General features: G+C 33.5%; 1 protein-coding gene across 1 annotated transcript in view; it reads right to left on the reverse strand.

Moving 5' to 3' along the window:
- Window positions 1–15,579, reverse strand: part of CHPT1 (choline phosphotransferase 1) — a 33,307-nt gene that overhangs the window by 6,316 nt on the left and 11,412 nt on the right. Inside the window, exons 2-5 of the mRNA XM_006914549.1 lie at window positions 14,611–14,758; window positions 14,149–14,290; window positions 4,869–4,953; window positions 2,133–2,264 (exon numbers count right to left, since the gene is read on the reverse strand). Of these exons, the coding sequence (XP_006914611.1) occupies window positions 2,133–2,264; window positions 4,869–4,953; window positions 14,149–14,285 (354 nt within the window). The 5' untranslated portion in view covers window positions 14,286–14,290; window positions 14,611–14,758. The remainder of the gene's footprint in view (window positions 1–2,132; window positions 2,265–4,868; window positions 4,954–14,148; window positions 14,291–14,610; window positions 14,759–15,579) is intronic.

Genomic DNA, 15,579 nt, shown 5'->3' on the forward strand with positions numbered 1-15,579 from the left:
TCTATCTAATCTATCCAACCTATCTATCTAATCTATCTAATCTATCTAATCTATCCAATCTACCTATCTAATCTATCTATCTAATCGATCCAACCCATCTATCTAATCTATCTAATCTATCCATCTAATCTAATGTATCTAATCTATCTAATCTATCTATTTAATCTACCCAATCTATCTATCCAATCTATCTATCTAATCTATCTAATCTATCCATCTAATCTATCTATCTAATCTATCTATAATCTATCTAAACTATCTATCTCATCCATCTATCTATCCTATCCATCCGTCTCTGTCATCCGTCTATCTCATCCATCTGTCTATCTCATCCATCTATCTCATCCATCTATCTATCTCATCCATCCATCCATCCATCCATCCATCCATCTATCCATCCGTCCATTTTTATTTATTTATTGCATTTAGACTGCAAATGCACTTTTATATAACATTGTACAGTCCAACCCATTACATTTTTATCTGTGAATAAGGATTCTCTCAGCACTGCTTGTCTTAAACAAAATATTGAAAAATTTGGTTTTAATACTTACTAAACCTATAACTATCAATTTAAATGTGTTGATTAAAACATTCTTGTTTAAGTTTACATGTTTTAAATTATAACTTACTATAAAATTATAGTAATTCTATAAAATCATATAAAATACTATACTATATAGTAATAATTTATAAAAATTAGACTAATAAAATAGTGCTTTTATCTGTATTATAGTTCTGTAGATTTTATTCAAGAAAACCTCCTAAAAAAGGTGGAAAAATACCAGTTTAAGTCTGAAATTATCACTTCTTCATGATAGTATCAATTTATCTTCCTTCAAACAGTTAATCAATTTTTTCCTAGTAAAATATTCTCTAAAGTGGACACCGATCCTTACTGAATCATGTTTTCTTTTGTGGAACTCATGTTCCAGCTAGTGCTCTATTTATCATTCATGGTCAAGCAACAAGAATTCCTAAGTACCTTATGCATAGTACTATATTGAGGTCAACAGATAAAATACCTCAAAAAACAAGTGAATTTTTCCAAATATATCAGAACTTACATATCTAAATGAGTTTTATATTTTGCTTTTGAATTATGTATATAAAATGTATTCATAAAGATTGATAATTTATGAATTACATAGATTCCTTTGAATTGTCTTGAGAACCAATTTATAAGTCTTTAAGATGAGAATTTTTTAACCAAACATGCTGTATTTCATGTTTATTATTCCTCTTATTTCTAAGATCTAGCTTCAAATGACTTTGACTTTTTAAAAAATCAAATCCATCCTTAAACTGGATTTTGAACTATAGCACCAAAGAAATTAAAGAACTTAGGCTGAGAAGGTCAAGAAGCGATGAGAAAGAGAATGAGCTATAGCTTAAAGCAATTCTAAAAAGCCATTCTAACAATGTTTTGATAGAAGATGGCATCACTGGAATAAGTACTTATATTCAACTAGCTTGAAGATGATAATATGCTTTTATAAAAAAACATTATATTTGTTTAAAAACTTGGCAGGAATTCTGATTCCTACATAAATTATTAAAGAAATTTTAAAACAAATAAATAAATACAAAGTATTATAGCATGAGCAAAGTGTGAAGAATACAAAACACAAGGTCTATTCACTCAATTTAAGAATTAAGGTTAAAAATTTTACCTTTTAAAATATTAGAATAGTTTTTAAAAATATATTTTAATGAAATTTCAATAAAATTTACTTCATTAGTAACAAATTACCCCATATGTGAAACTGACCCTTGGCAGCTTTCTGGCCATTCAATCAGACACTCATTCCCTAACTATTCTCCTCTCCTTATTAGCGCAAGGCACAAAATGCAAGAAAACAAATGAGAACTCTTGATTATGTACAGTACTGAAATAGTGAATGAGTAAACAGAATGTCAGAAAAGTCTACTCAGAAAGGTCATAGAAAAAAGAAAAATGCTTTATTATTAGTCTGAACTGTTTTTAAAAAGCTTTTATATTATGTGCCTAAAAAAATCCTTTAGTTCCCTTCCCCGTTCTTGAACTTCGGCATATTTTTAGTTATCTCTGCAGATGGTGATAAGAAATTTTAGCATAAAATTAATACTAAATGATGAAATTAATGTCTTACTGCTATAGTGGATCCATTCTTGCCAACTCCACCATGGAGGATAACATGGAAATAATTTGAACAGGAAAATATTGCTCCACCTACAACTCCAAGAACTGGGAAGATCTTCAATTTTATTTCTAGAATAGGTATCTTTAAGGGTAGAGGAAACAAACAAATCATTAACAGCACAGAATTTCTTTTCCTATTGAACAGTAAAACATTATGATATGGCCCTGTACCATAAGCTATCCTTTTTCTTATAATCAAAACTTAACTTCTGGAATGTAGCCTGAAGTGGTAACTTTTCTTTGGATGGTTTACTCATTAAGTGAAAATGAATCCACCCAATTCAGCTAAGTCTACTTAAATAATTGTGATGAGATATTTAATCTCACAAGCCTTCATCTGACAAAGGAATGTAAAAAGGATAGTTCACTTAGATTTAGTACTTCTAAAAGGCAGCATCAAAGGAAAGGCAGACACCATGATCTGTATCATGAATGTGACAAAAAATCATGATGTGTGTGCATGCAAACATTTTGTGTAGTTAATATCCAGGATTAAATCTCTAGCAGTATATTTACCTGTTAGTCAATTGCTGTTCAAAGAAACTTCCAAAGGCAGCAAAAGATTTAAAAAAAAAAAAACAGTAACAGTGAATTGCCAAAAGCTGCAGGCTATTGTGCTTTGAAGACTTTGAAATATTGTACCCAAATCTGTGGAAACTACAGATTAAAAATTAAATTTAGAAAATCTACATCTAAAATAAGTATTCTTGTTGGTAAGAATAAGCAGATTTGCTTTCTTCCTATAGTATTGCCAAAACATTGAATGGAATGATTTTAAGATTAAGTTAAATTTTTTCCCATTAAAGCTAAATCAGAATTCCAAATTTAAGACAACCCCATTTGACTTAATGACTAGAGTTGCCTTATTGCCTCTAGGTCCACATTCACCTTCTTATGGGTACTAGCAGAGCAGCTACCATAAAAGACATTGCATCCCTCTATTATATTCTAGAAGCATGTACTTGATTCTATTATTCTTATATGGTGAGAAGGAATATGAATGTCTCAGGGAATGTACCATGACTTAAAAATTGTTCAAAGTCTATTTCTGAGCCTAGTGATATGAACTGTAATTGGCAATTCTGAAACTATAAATGCCACAGAAATATTACTATTTTTAATAGACTTTTTAGAGCAATTTTAGGTTCACAGCATAATTGTACAGAAAGTACACTGAGTCCCCATATGCCCCCGCATCCCACTCCTCCCCCACTATCAACATCCCCTACCAGAGTGGTACATTTTTACAATCCATGAGCCTACATTTACACATCTTATCACCCAAAGTCTAGAGTTTACATTAGGGATCAGTCTCGGTGTTGTACATTCTATGCGTTTAGATAAATGCATAATGACAGGTATCTACCATTACAGTATCATACAACATAGTTTCACTGCCCTAAACATCTTTCTTGCTTTATCTGTTTATCCTCCCTTCCCCCAAACCTCTAGCAACCAGTGACTTTTCACTATCTCCATCATTTTGCCTTTTCCAGAATGTCATACAATATGAGTTGGAATCATATAATACATGGCCTTTACAGGTTGGCTTCTTCCATTAAGTAATACACATTTAAGGTTCCTCCATGTCTTTTCATGGCTTGACGGTTCTTTCTTTTTAACATTAATTAATATTCCATTGCCTCTATGTACCATAGTTTATCCATTCACCTACTGAGGGACATCTTGGTTGCTTCCAAGTTTTTGCAATTATGAAAAAAGCTGCTATAAACATCCATATTCAGGTTTTTGTGTGGATATAATTTTCAACTTATTTGGGTAAATACCAAGGGATCTTACAGTAAGAGAATGTTTAGTTTTTTATTTCTTACTATTTTCACTGGAGGTATAACATAGCTTAGTGATTAAAAACATACGAGTCTGGAATCTACTTAATTCCTAGCTCCAGTACTTACTATGGGTTCTTGAATAAATTAATTATTCTAAAACTTGTTTATAAAATAATGATAGTACCTATTTTATAGGATTGTTCTGAGGATCAGATGTAACAGTGATAGTAAGATGTTTAGGAACATAATAAATGTTGAATAAATGTTAGTTGTTGGCTATCGATATTATCCTTATTCTTCTTAACTCTATGGGCATGAGGTTGTGAGCCAGCCAGTGTTGTGGACTTTGGTTGTAGAGACAGAATAATTTGTTTCTTTATAGTTTCTTCCTTTGCAAAGCATGAATTTATGACAGTGGCTTCCTGAGAGTCAACTTTTATCAAAATACTGAGGGTCACCAACCACACAGAAAATAAAAACACTCATTAATATAGGAAACTTCACCTCATTGATTATAAAAAATGCAAATTAGCAACATTTCTTTCCTAATAATGAGGGACAAGTTTCAAATGTAAAATATTTTATTGAATTTGCTTTCCTAAATATCTAATTTATGAGATACATTTTGGCCTAGAAAAGGTAGTTCAACTAGTGTATTTAATTTTCTATTAAGGAAATGGGGTCATTTTCTTCTATGCAGTAATATATTCATGCATAGGGGAAAATGCCATAATAAGGTACGCAGGATAATAAAATTACAAAATGAAGGGAAAAGGTTAAGAAAAGGAATGAATATTAAATACAATGCCAAGGGTTTCTGAAGAAAATTAATAATGCAATGTTTTGACTAAATATTTAAAAAGTACTTAAATGTAAATTCAAATATTCAGTTTTACCGTATAGTCCCACATTGTTGCTCCTCCAAATGTAGACAACACAAAGACGATCATTAAAGCTACCTGAATTTCAGTTACATCCACTCTAAAGAGGAAGGACAAAGAACAGAAAAGATGTTTGTAAATAAAATTTCTGAATATGAAGGTTAACCATTTATTAAATATCAAAGATGTAAAAATCTGTATAGGCTTAGATTATTTTTACCTTTTGTTCCATCATTGAATTATCAATTGACTACATTGTTAAGTGAAAAAACCTATAGAACAACATGTGCTCACAAATATGTAAACATTAATATATACATAGGGAAAAAAACTTTTATAGCATATTTAGAATTGCTAGTAGCCGTTACCACTGAGATCACAAAAGGCTTTTTACTTTCTACTTTATGTACTTCTGTAAAGTTTGAATTTTTTAATAACAATTATGTATTACTTTCATAATAAGGAAAAATAACATTAAAACAACCAGATAATTTAAGACAAATTCTTAAATACTCTCAAGTCAATTTAACTTAAAAAGCGAGGAAAATTCTAACAGTTTTCTTTATTAAAGTTACCAACACTTTTTTGTTTTTACAGACGTTTTCCTCCTAACATATAAACATGCTTAAATTTCCTTCAAAGAACCACTAAATTAGCCAACATCAGTCTCTATTCTGCATCTCCTGAAGCTGTCAACTCCTCTCTCCTTTGTTCCATAAACGAGCTAACTAAAAAGTAGTCTACATTTATATTTTTCTCCTCTTTATATTTGCTGCTTAATCTATTCTAGTCTAGTTTTTGGCCCTATTCTACTAAAACTGTTTAAGGTAGTATCTTTCAATTTGTTGAATCTAAGGAATACGTTTCAGTTATCTTGCATAACTTCTCTACAATATTTAAAATGCTGATCACTCCCTCTTTCTTGAAATGCTTTGCGATGTTTTTTTAAATTCCATTCTCTCTCCTAATTCTTCTACCCTGCTGGAAGCTTTTCTCAGGCTCCTTCTCAGACTGCTTCTTCCACCATATCTTAAATGCTACTACTTCCAGAATTCCATCTTTTCTTCTTTTAGATTCTCTGAACAATTTTATCTGTACTTAAGACTACTATCTATGTGCTAATGACCTCTAAATCCGTATCTCTAAATCCATATCTTCTTCTGAGCTCCATATTTTTATATCTGTCTACCTACTTTACATCTCCACTTGGATGCCCCTGGAGTCCTTAGATGCTACAGGAATACTTATTGCTTTGCAAATATAAGAAATGTAGGGATTAGATGACAAAATAAAACCAGATATGGAAACCACTTCTCAACTGAGTTATTTTGGAGGCAGTTAGGAGGAAAAAGGTGAACTGAACATTAACCCACAAATAAAAGGAAACTATGAATAATGATATCCAGTATATAAGATCAATGGCAGGCAAACCAAGGCCTCCAGGCTGCATGGAGAAATAGTCACGTTAGTTGGAAAAGGAAAACAATGTATGGTACTTGAGAAAAAGGGGAAAAGGTACTAACATTTATTAAGCATCTATCATGAGTCTTATGAGCTATATTATTCTTGTTTCTTGAAAAGGAAAACTAAAATGATTTTTCCATGCCTGTATTAGATCAGCTGGATATTGCTATAGGAAAATGACTTCAGAACCAACACGTTTCCTACTATATCAGAGTTTTGCACTTTTTCCACTAACAATGCTATGTAGAATTACACTGTTATTCATAATTTTCCAAGAGTATGACTAGTGACCAGAGCAACTAGGAAAGCTGATAGGGGTAAGAGAACCAAATAGAACTAAGTAGAACTAAATGACACATACAAGGATTGAGCAAGGAACCTTGGTTTCACATATACATCATTAATGCCACAGATTTTAAATTACAACTTTTGATATGATAAAAAGAGTGGAATCCTTCACCAAATCCTCAAATATTTTAAATATGAAGAGACAGTTGAAGCTTGAGAGCTATATTAGACAAAGAATATTCTGTATAACAATGTACAAACTTAGAGAACTCATTAATGGGTCTGAGTTTTTAAAAACTGTGTCCATGGCTTCTCGGCCTTTTGGCTAAGATCAAGTGCAAAAACTGTGTCCAAAAAAGATGAGTATTGGGGATAGGGTGCAGGTATATCTTACCTCCTAAACTGTTGTCATAGCGTACAATATATAATAGTGCTATTCAAAGAGTGGTCTAGGGTTTGTTACTAGTCTATGATGAGATAAGTATAGAAATTGAGAGCAAGCATTTAGAAACTTATATGCTAATTTGACAGTCATTTTGTATCTGTAGAACCAAATGAAATATTGGGGACTATTCTGTAAGTCTGTTTTTTTTTTAATTGCATGTTATTAGTCCATAATGGGTGGAGAGAAGAAACTAGTCCTTTACCATAAATTTTTTGAGAAATACACTTCATAACACAGAGAAGTTCTCATGCTTTTGAAAGAAAATTAACATTGAGTCTAAATATTCACATGTAAATAACAAAATATCACATATTATGAGTTAACACTGGACTTGGTTTAGATTTTTAAATTAAGCTTTAAGCATTGTTTGCTCTACTGAATTTCATAAGACCCTTGCTACACTGGAACAAACTAGCTATAAATAAGATATGCCTTATCTCACGTGGCAGGCATTAATATACAGACAGATTTTAACTGTAGTCCTATAAATTATTCCACTGACTGTGCTAAGAAACTACAAACAAATGTATCACTAATGAACTAAAAAAAATCTTTAACAGTTGAAAATTTTAGTTAAAAATAATGTTTTGTGGTTTAAAATATCTAATTCAAGGTTTAACATTTATATTTGCACTGAAATCTACTTATTTTCAAGAGATAAAACATATAACAATTAAAATATCCACAAGTAAAATAGCATGGTATTTCTATTTCTGTTCTTTGAAACAGTATGGAACAGTATTTGCATATTCATAAGAAACATAGTATAGTTTTTAAATAGTCACTCTCTTCCTTCCCTGCTTAATTTTTCTTCTTAGAATTAAGAGAGGCAATTTTCCATGGACCCTGAGCATCCCTGTGCATTCTTGCTGAACACTTTTTACCTGGCCATTTCTCAGGGCTGCATATGCAGTGAGCAACTTTGAAGGTTGAGGATACTTCTCCCCTTGAAGAGCAGGCTTGCTTCTGCTTACTATAAAAGATTCCCCAGCATCCCTCTGCCATAATGAAACCAACTGCATTTGCAGGCATTCATCTAGTCCCACCTGCATGGCCTCGATGAGACTTAGAAGTGGCGGGGGGTGGGGGGTGAGGCAACATGAACCTTTGTCTACTGCTTTTGCCATCAGTAATAAAGCTGTACTGTCTCTGACCCAGGAGTTTTGTCTTTATGAAACATTAACAGACTTACTTGGTAGCTTGTAAGAAGTGTAAAATTTCAGAATCTTTACAGGTCTTGACAAGAACTGTACCACTATCTAATGTATTATATGTAGTAGTCACTTGTTCAGTTCGCTTTACTGTCTGTCTCCCATATTAGAATGTAAACTTCAGGGGGATAGGGATTTTTGTCCGTCTTGTTTCCTTATTACCTTAGAGCCTAGTACAGGGACTAGCATACACTAGAAGCTCAATATTTATTTATATAATTATTGCAAAAATATTCAACTTCACTGTATAAATATTACATCATTATTCAATAGTCACTCAATAATATGTTGACCTTCCATCCTCAAATTTATTTTAACTAAATTTCTTCTGTATGCTTATTTCCTTATGAAATAAGTTCCTTATCAATAACTTACTAATTTAATACACGAGACATCTGATTTTCTTTTAGTAAGTTACTTTTTAATGTCACTCATGAAAAAGTAAATATACAAAAGAAATAGAATTAAAATAAAAGAGCTTGGCATGATAATGCTAACTTTATTACTAAGTACTTCTGTCCTCCAGATTCTGTATAGAGTCCTTTACATGCATTATTATTTAATATTCACAATGACTCTTTTAATACAATTATGATTAATTCCATTTTACAGATGAAGAAACTGAAGAAAATGAAGTTACATAACTTATTTCTGGTCAAACAAGTGGTATGTTAGAGCCAGAATTTGTACCCAGTCTGATTTTAAAGCGTCTGCTTTTAGTATACTAAAGCAGAATCAATATCGACTACTAAGTAATTTAAAAGGCACTGAAAATTGGAAAAAATTAAGTGGCAAAATGTAGTAATATTAGTAAAATTTTATGTTTTTTTAGCCCAATTAAACTCACTTGATATTATTTTTTTGTCTTTCAGAAAGAAAGAAACCATATTAAACAGGCTTAAATCAAGAATATATTCATGAAACAAATTTTCACAGTATATCCTGAGAGTCTTTGGCCTGGTTTCATATATCTATACTCCAGTAATATAAACACTATAAAAATCAAACATATCAAAAATTGACATATTTTTAGGAAATCCATCCTCACCAATAGATAATTGATACTGACCCTAGATTGTAAGCATCTTTAGAGGCTTGATGTCCTGTATATAGATCTTCCTAGTAATGTTAAACTGGATTATCAATCTATTCTACTCAATGCTCTGTGATATTCTTACTTTGGCAAAGTGAAAAAATATACTGCTTAGGATCTCTGCCATACAGAATTAGTATTTTAAATGGCTGCCCCCTGGGAGTACTGCTGGATCTCCTCTACTCCCTATATAACTTGATGCTGAATTACAATATCCATTTCCTTAATGTTCTGAGTACTTTCTTTCCTCATGCTTCTGCCTAGAATGCTTTTTACCCCAATCATCCTGGCATATTCCATCCACAAGTGACTCAGATTTGTATCTCCAGTTCTAGGCACACATTAGGCTCTTAATTAATAGCATATGAGTGTAAAATTTACCGCTAGGCTAGGAATGTGAACTAATTCATTTCAGAAAAATTTTTAATGATATTAGAAGCCAAAAAGGTAAAATGTTAGTTGTTAAATAATAACAACAATTAAACAGAACATTACATTATTACATTACTCCAGTTTACTATAGCAAATAGAGCAAAGTAAAATGCATTAGACTTTGCAAAGCTACTTTTCTATCAGATAAAATAGACTTTATTTTTTTTAATTTTTTTATTTTTCTATTTTAGCATATCAATCTATAAATAGGTACAGATTTTTAAAAATAATTTTTATTTTTCAATTACAATTGACATATTATACTAGTTTCAGGTGTATAAAACAGTGATTAGACATTTATATAACTTAGGAAGTGATCACTCCAATAAATCCAGTACCCATCTGACACCATACATAGTTATTACAACAGGAATAACTATATTCCCTATGCTATACTTTACATTCCCATGACTATTTTGTAACTACCAATTTGTATTTCTTAATTCCTTCTCCTTTTTCACTTATCCTCTCAATGTCTCTCCCATCTGGTAACTATCAAAATGTTCTCTGTTCTATGAGTTTGTTTCTGTTTTGTTTATTTTGTTTTTAAACTTCCACATGTAAGTGAAATCACATGGTATTTGTCTTCCTCTGTCTGACTTATTTCACTCAGCATAATACCCTGTAGGACCATCCATGTTGTTGTAAATGGCAAGTAATATTCCATTCTATTTATGTCCTACTTCTTCATCCATTCATCTATTGATGGACACTTAGGTTGCTTCCATATCTTGGCTATTGTAAATAATGCTGCATTGAACATATGAAATCATATGTCTTTTCAAATTAGTATTTTTTGTTTCTTAAGATAAATACCCAGAAGTGAAATTACTGGGTCCTTGCCTTCGTTTTAAAGCCTATTTTCTCTGGTATAAGTATTGCTAACCCAGCTTTTTTTTTTTTTTCCTGTTTCCATTTTCATGAAATATCTTTTTCCATCCTTTTACTTTCAGTCTCTGTGTGTGTTTTTTGATCTGGAGTGAGTCCCCTATAGGCAGCATATGTAAGGGGCTTCTTATCTATTCAGCCACCCTCTTTTGTTTGGAGCATTTAATCCATTTACATTTAAAGTAATTGTTCATAAATACATAGTTATTGCCATTTTATTCATATTTTTGGTCTTTTTTCCCCTCTTCTTAAAGAACTCCCTTGAACATTTCTTGTATGGCTGGTTTGCTGGTGATGAACCCCTTTAGCTTTTTCTTGTCTGGGAAGCTCTTTATCTGTCTCTTGATTCTAGATAGCTTTGCTATCTAGAGTAACCTTGATTGTGGGTTCTTGTTTTTCATCACTTTGAATATTTCATGCCAGTCTCTTCTGGCCTGCAAAGTTTTAGTTGAGAAATCAGCTGACAGTCTTATGGAAGCCTGCTTGTAGGTAACTGCTTTTCTCTTGCAGCTTTTAAGACTCTCTCTTTGTCTTTAACCTTTGTCATTTTAATTATGATGTCTTGGTGTGGACCAGTTTGGGTTCATATTGTTTGGAACTATCTATGCTTCCTGGGTTTGTATGTCTATTTCCCTTGTCAGGTTAGGGAAGTTTTCTGTCATTATTTCTTTAAATATATTTTCAGTTCCTTGCTCTTGCTCTTCTTTTTCTGGTAACCCTATGATTTGAATGTTGGTATGCTTGATTTTGTCCCAGAGACTCCCTTAAACTTATCCTCATGCTTTTGGATCCTTTTTTCTTTTTGCTGTTCTGATTGGGTGTTTTCTGCTACTTTATCTTCCAAATCACTGTTCTCTGCTTCATCTAATCTACTGTTGATTCCTCAGTTATTGTATTCATTTCTGACTAGTTCCTTTTTATGTTTTCTATCTTGATTTTTATGTTTCCTTTCTCTTTGTTGAAGTTCTCACTGAGGTCGTTGAGCATCCTTATAACCAGTGTTTTGAACTCTGCATTTGGTAGATTGCTTGTCTCCATTTTGTTTAGTTGTTTTTCTGGAGTTTTGTTCTGTTCTTTCATTTGGGACATGCTTCTTTGTCTCCACATTTTGGCTGCCTCCTTGTGTTTGTTTCTATGTATTAGGTAGAGCTGCTATGTCTCCCAGTCTTGGCAGAATGGCCTTATGTAGTAGGTGTCCTTTGGGGCCCAGTGGAGCAGTCTCCCTAGTCACCTGAGCTGGTGCTACAGATATATCCCTTGTGTGGGTTGTGTGTGCCATCCTACTGTAGTTGAGCCTTGATTGCTGTTGGCACATCAATAAGAGGAACTGACCCTCAGGATGATTGGTTGTGAGGACTGGCTGTGACTACAGTGGAGGAGTTATTGTGCAGGGCTGACCCTATGGAGCAGGATTCACTTTAGCAGGGCTCTGGTGCTTACTGAGTCTGACCTTTGGGTGTGTCTTCTGTGGAGGTGGTTGGGTAGTGTTCTGGTGTGGTCTGAAGCTAACCACTGGGCGTGTTGGTTCTGGGGCCTTTTGAAAGGGGGTCTAGTGCAGACTAAGGTCAGCCTCTGTCTGTGCCCTGCACAAGGCCACTTCGTATAACTTACAAAGTGATCTACAGATGGCTGCCACTGTGCTGGGTTTGGAGATGCCTGGGAGAAGCTAAGCTGAGATCTGAGGTTGGTTCCCACTAGTGCTGGGCTTGGGGTTGCTTAGCAAGATGTATGAGGCATGCCGAAGCCAGATGCTGCTCTTTTGGGGTTTTTGAATCTCTGAGGTTTTAGGAAAGTCTGCAGCATGAGCCTACGCTGATCATTTGTATGGAAAAGCCACTGGAACCAGCTTGGATGTGCATTCCTCCATCTTACTCGGCCACAATCTCTTCTGGTTTTCACAGCCAAAAGTTATGGGGACTTCTCTCCCCAGCACTGGAACCCTGGGCTTCTTTTTTATATCCTTAGTTATAGGACTTCTGTTCAGCTAGACTTCAGGTGACTCTCAGTGATGGTTGTTCTATAGTTTAGTTGTAATTGTGATGTGGTCGTGGGAGGCCAGCACAATGTTTATCTACTCTGCCATCTAGGGGTTGCCTGGAAGCCAGTACAGATTCTTAATTTTACACAGTTGTTGAATTTTTAGCCAGGCTTTTTGATCCTTGGGCTCTTGACCAGTAGGTAAGGAATCAGCTAATGACACATATTTCCTATAAAAGTTTTCCTAAACTAATTCAGCCTACAATTGTCTTCTTACCTACAATTTCTTCAGTGCTTGTGGAAACCTAAAGCAAGTTATTTCACACTTGGTTACAGGCAGTATTAGCAGTGTCATAGAAGTATTATTTCCTCCTTTTAATATAGTATACTATATAGTTCCTAAAACAGGTTTTTAAAAAAAATTCATTTTGTATCTTTTCACAGCATCTAATACAATGTTGATCCCATAGTGCTAAGCAGCAGTCATTAAGAGTGTGGAGTTTGGAGTCAAACAGATTTGAGTTTTAATCCTGGATCTACACTTATTGGCAGTATAAGAAAGTTATAGAACCTTTCTGCCTCATTTATACAATGGAGGTAATACCCTTAAATGATGCATGTAAAGCACTTAGAAACATGCAGTGCTCAATAAGTGGTAGCTGCAAATATTCCCTAACTTAGAATCAGTGTGAATACTGCCCAAGGCCTTCCCTCTGCTAAATGATCCATAGTTTTGAGTTTCTCCTCACCTTTATCATTATCAGAAATTTTTTGTTTCAGAGTTAATCTTTCTCTTATGCAGCAATAAAGTGGGCTGAAAAGAATCATTAGACATGGGAAGCCAAAGCTGAGAATGAGCCAATGGCAGATGGTTCTTAAAGAATAAAGGCAGAGAGGGACCTACGGGAAACAGAAATAGAGAACAGAGTTCCTACTTTGTGCACTATTTCTTGGTGTCTCAGAAAGAGGCATCAGAGGCATATATGTCATTGAATGTTTAGCTCTAACATTTATAAGATGCTTTTATATTATCTCACCAATTGTCTACTACAGCTGAGAGTCTCACAATTACCTGTTGTTGGTGACTGTTGTAAACAGGTCCTCCTTTTTGGCACAAGAAGATTTGAACAAAAGGACCTTTAGATTCCATATCTTATTATCTTATAAGTCAAATGCTGTTTACTTAACTACTGCATATCCTTTTTCTATATTATTCGAGTCCCTTACTTTTCTCTTTCTCCTGTCTAATGTAAGTTTGGGCTAGTAACTTAGAGAAGGGGAAAATAAAATTATTATCAAATATGTAACTATAACATGCAAAATACCTAAAAGACTTAAATTAAGGTATAAGATTTACAGATGCTCCAATAAGCTAAAAGATAATTTAAATTCCTGACTGAAGCTTTGTCCTCCTTATTATAGATAAATGAACTATAACAGATTGTAAAAATACATTCAGTTGTATTTTCAAATGTACAACTTAAAATACATACTTACTTTCCAAACCTCAACACGCCCGAAACATAAGTCTGCCAATGAGCACAATAAAACATGAACATCCCAATAAAAGAGCAGAAAAACAACCAGTCAGGATGAGTTCCTAAGCGAACAGCAATTGAAGCTCCAACTGCCATAAATACTGAAAGAAACAAGGTTTAAAAACCATTAAGAATTAGAAACAATTAGTGAAAAAAAACTGCCCTGTACTATTCAAAAATAGAGTTTTAAGGTACATAATCTTGGTGTTAAGGTACACTGAACAAAATAAATTCTTGGAGATACTTTAAAAATACACTGTGCAAAATTGCTCCCAAATGTACACCTATCCAAAAAAAAAAAAATTGACCAAACAGCTCAGTTCATTTAGTTTTTAAGCCATTTTTAAAAACAAACAAACAAACAAACAAATAATAAAACAAAAAACAAAAACAGAAGAAAACACAATTATAGTTACTTTACCTGTGGAAAGAGAGTCACAACCATGGTCAAAAAGTTCTCCTAAAGGAGAACAAGAATTTGTTCTTCTGGCTTGTTTCCCATCAATAGCATCCAGTGACTGGTAGAAAAAAAGTCCGAGTGCACATAAAAGGTATGTCCAGTATGGTGCCTAAAAATAAATGTAAATAATAAAGACTGTTAAGTGACAATAAGCTAGCTTCTGTTTGAAAATAGATTAATCTAAGCCAATCAACACACATTTTCTTGAGTTCACACTTTATATCACCTCAGTGTTTATAAAGAAGATTCATAACCTTCCTTCTACAGATGAAAATTAAATTGAGAAATCAAATGAATTGTTCTACGTCTTCTAGGTCGAGGGTCACAGAAGTCCATATTGTGAGAAGCACAAAGTTAAATGACTGAGCAAGGATTAGGACCTTGATTTTAATTCTTAGTCCACAACTCTTTTAATATAATAGTATTCATGTTTGGCATCAGATTTGAAATTATTCAGTAAGTCTTTGCTCTAAAAAAAAAAGATCTTAAAAGTCAAATTACAGACCCCCACTTCTGTTCATGATGGAATATAAGGGGGCTGGAATTACTCTCCCACCTTATAAAACTAGAAAAGCAATAAAGTAAATGAAACAACAGTTTCAGACACGGTAGGCAATGCAGGATTGTGATTCTTAACAGAAGTCAAACAAATGAGGTAAGCCCTATGACTTCTCCAGCTTATTGCCTAGAGGCAGTTTCCAGGCCATAGTACAGAATGGGGGAACCCAAACAGAGCCCAGTGATCTTGCTGTGTTGAGGAGAAACATAGCAGAATTTAGGAAGGTCAAGGCAGCTATAATTTGTGGACCGGAGCACAGAAGAAGAGGAAGTTGCTCAGAGAGAAGGGCATGAATTATGGAGCTCTACAGAACGGTACCTTTGGCTGAGAAGTAACCTGTGCCTGAATGAGACAAAACTACTAACCAAGGC

This window comes from Pteropus alecto, unplaced genomic scaffold, assembly GCF_000325575.1.
Source record: "Pteropus alecto unplaced genomic scaffold, ASM32557v1 scaffold94, whole genome shotgun sequence".
Lineage (NCBI taxonomy): Eukaryota > Metazoa > Chordata > Mammalia > Chiroptera > Pteropodidae > Pteropus > Pteropus alecto.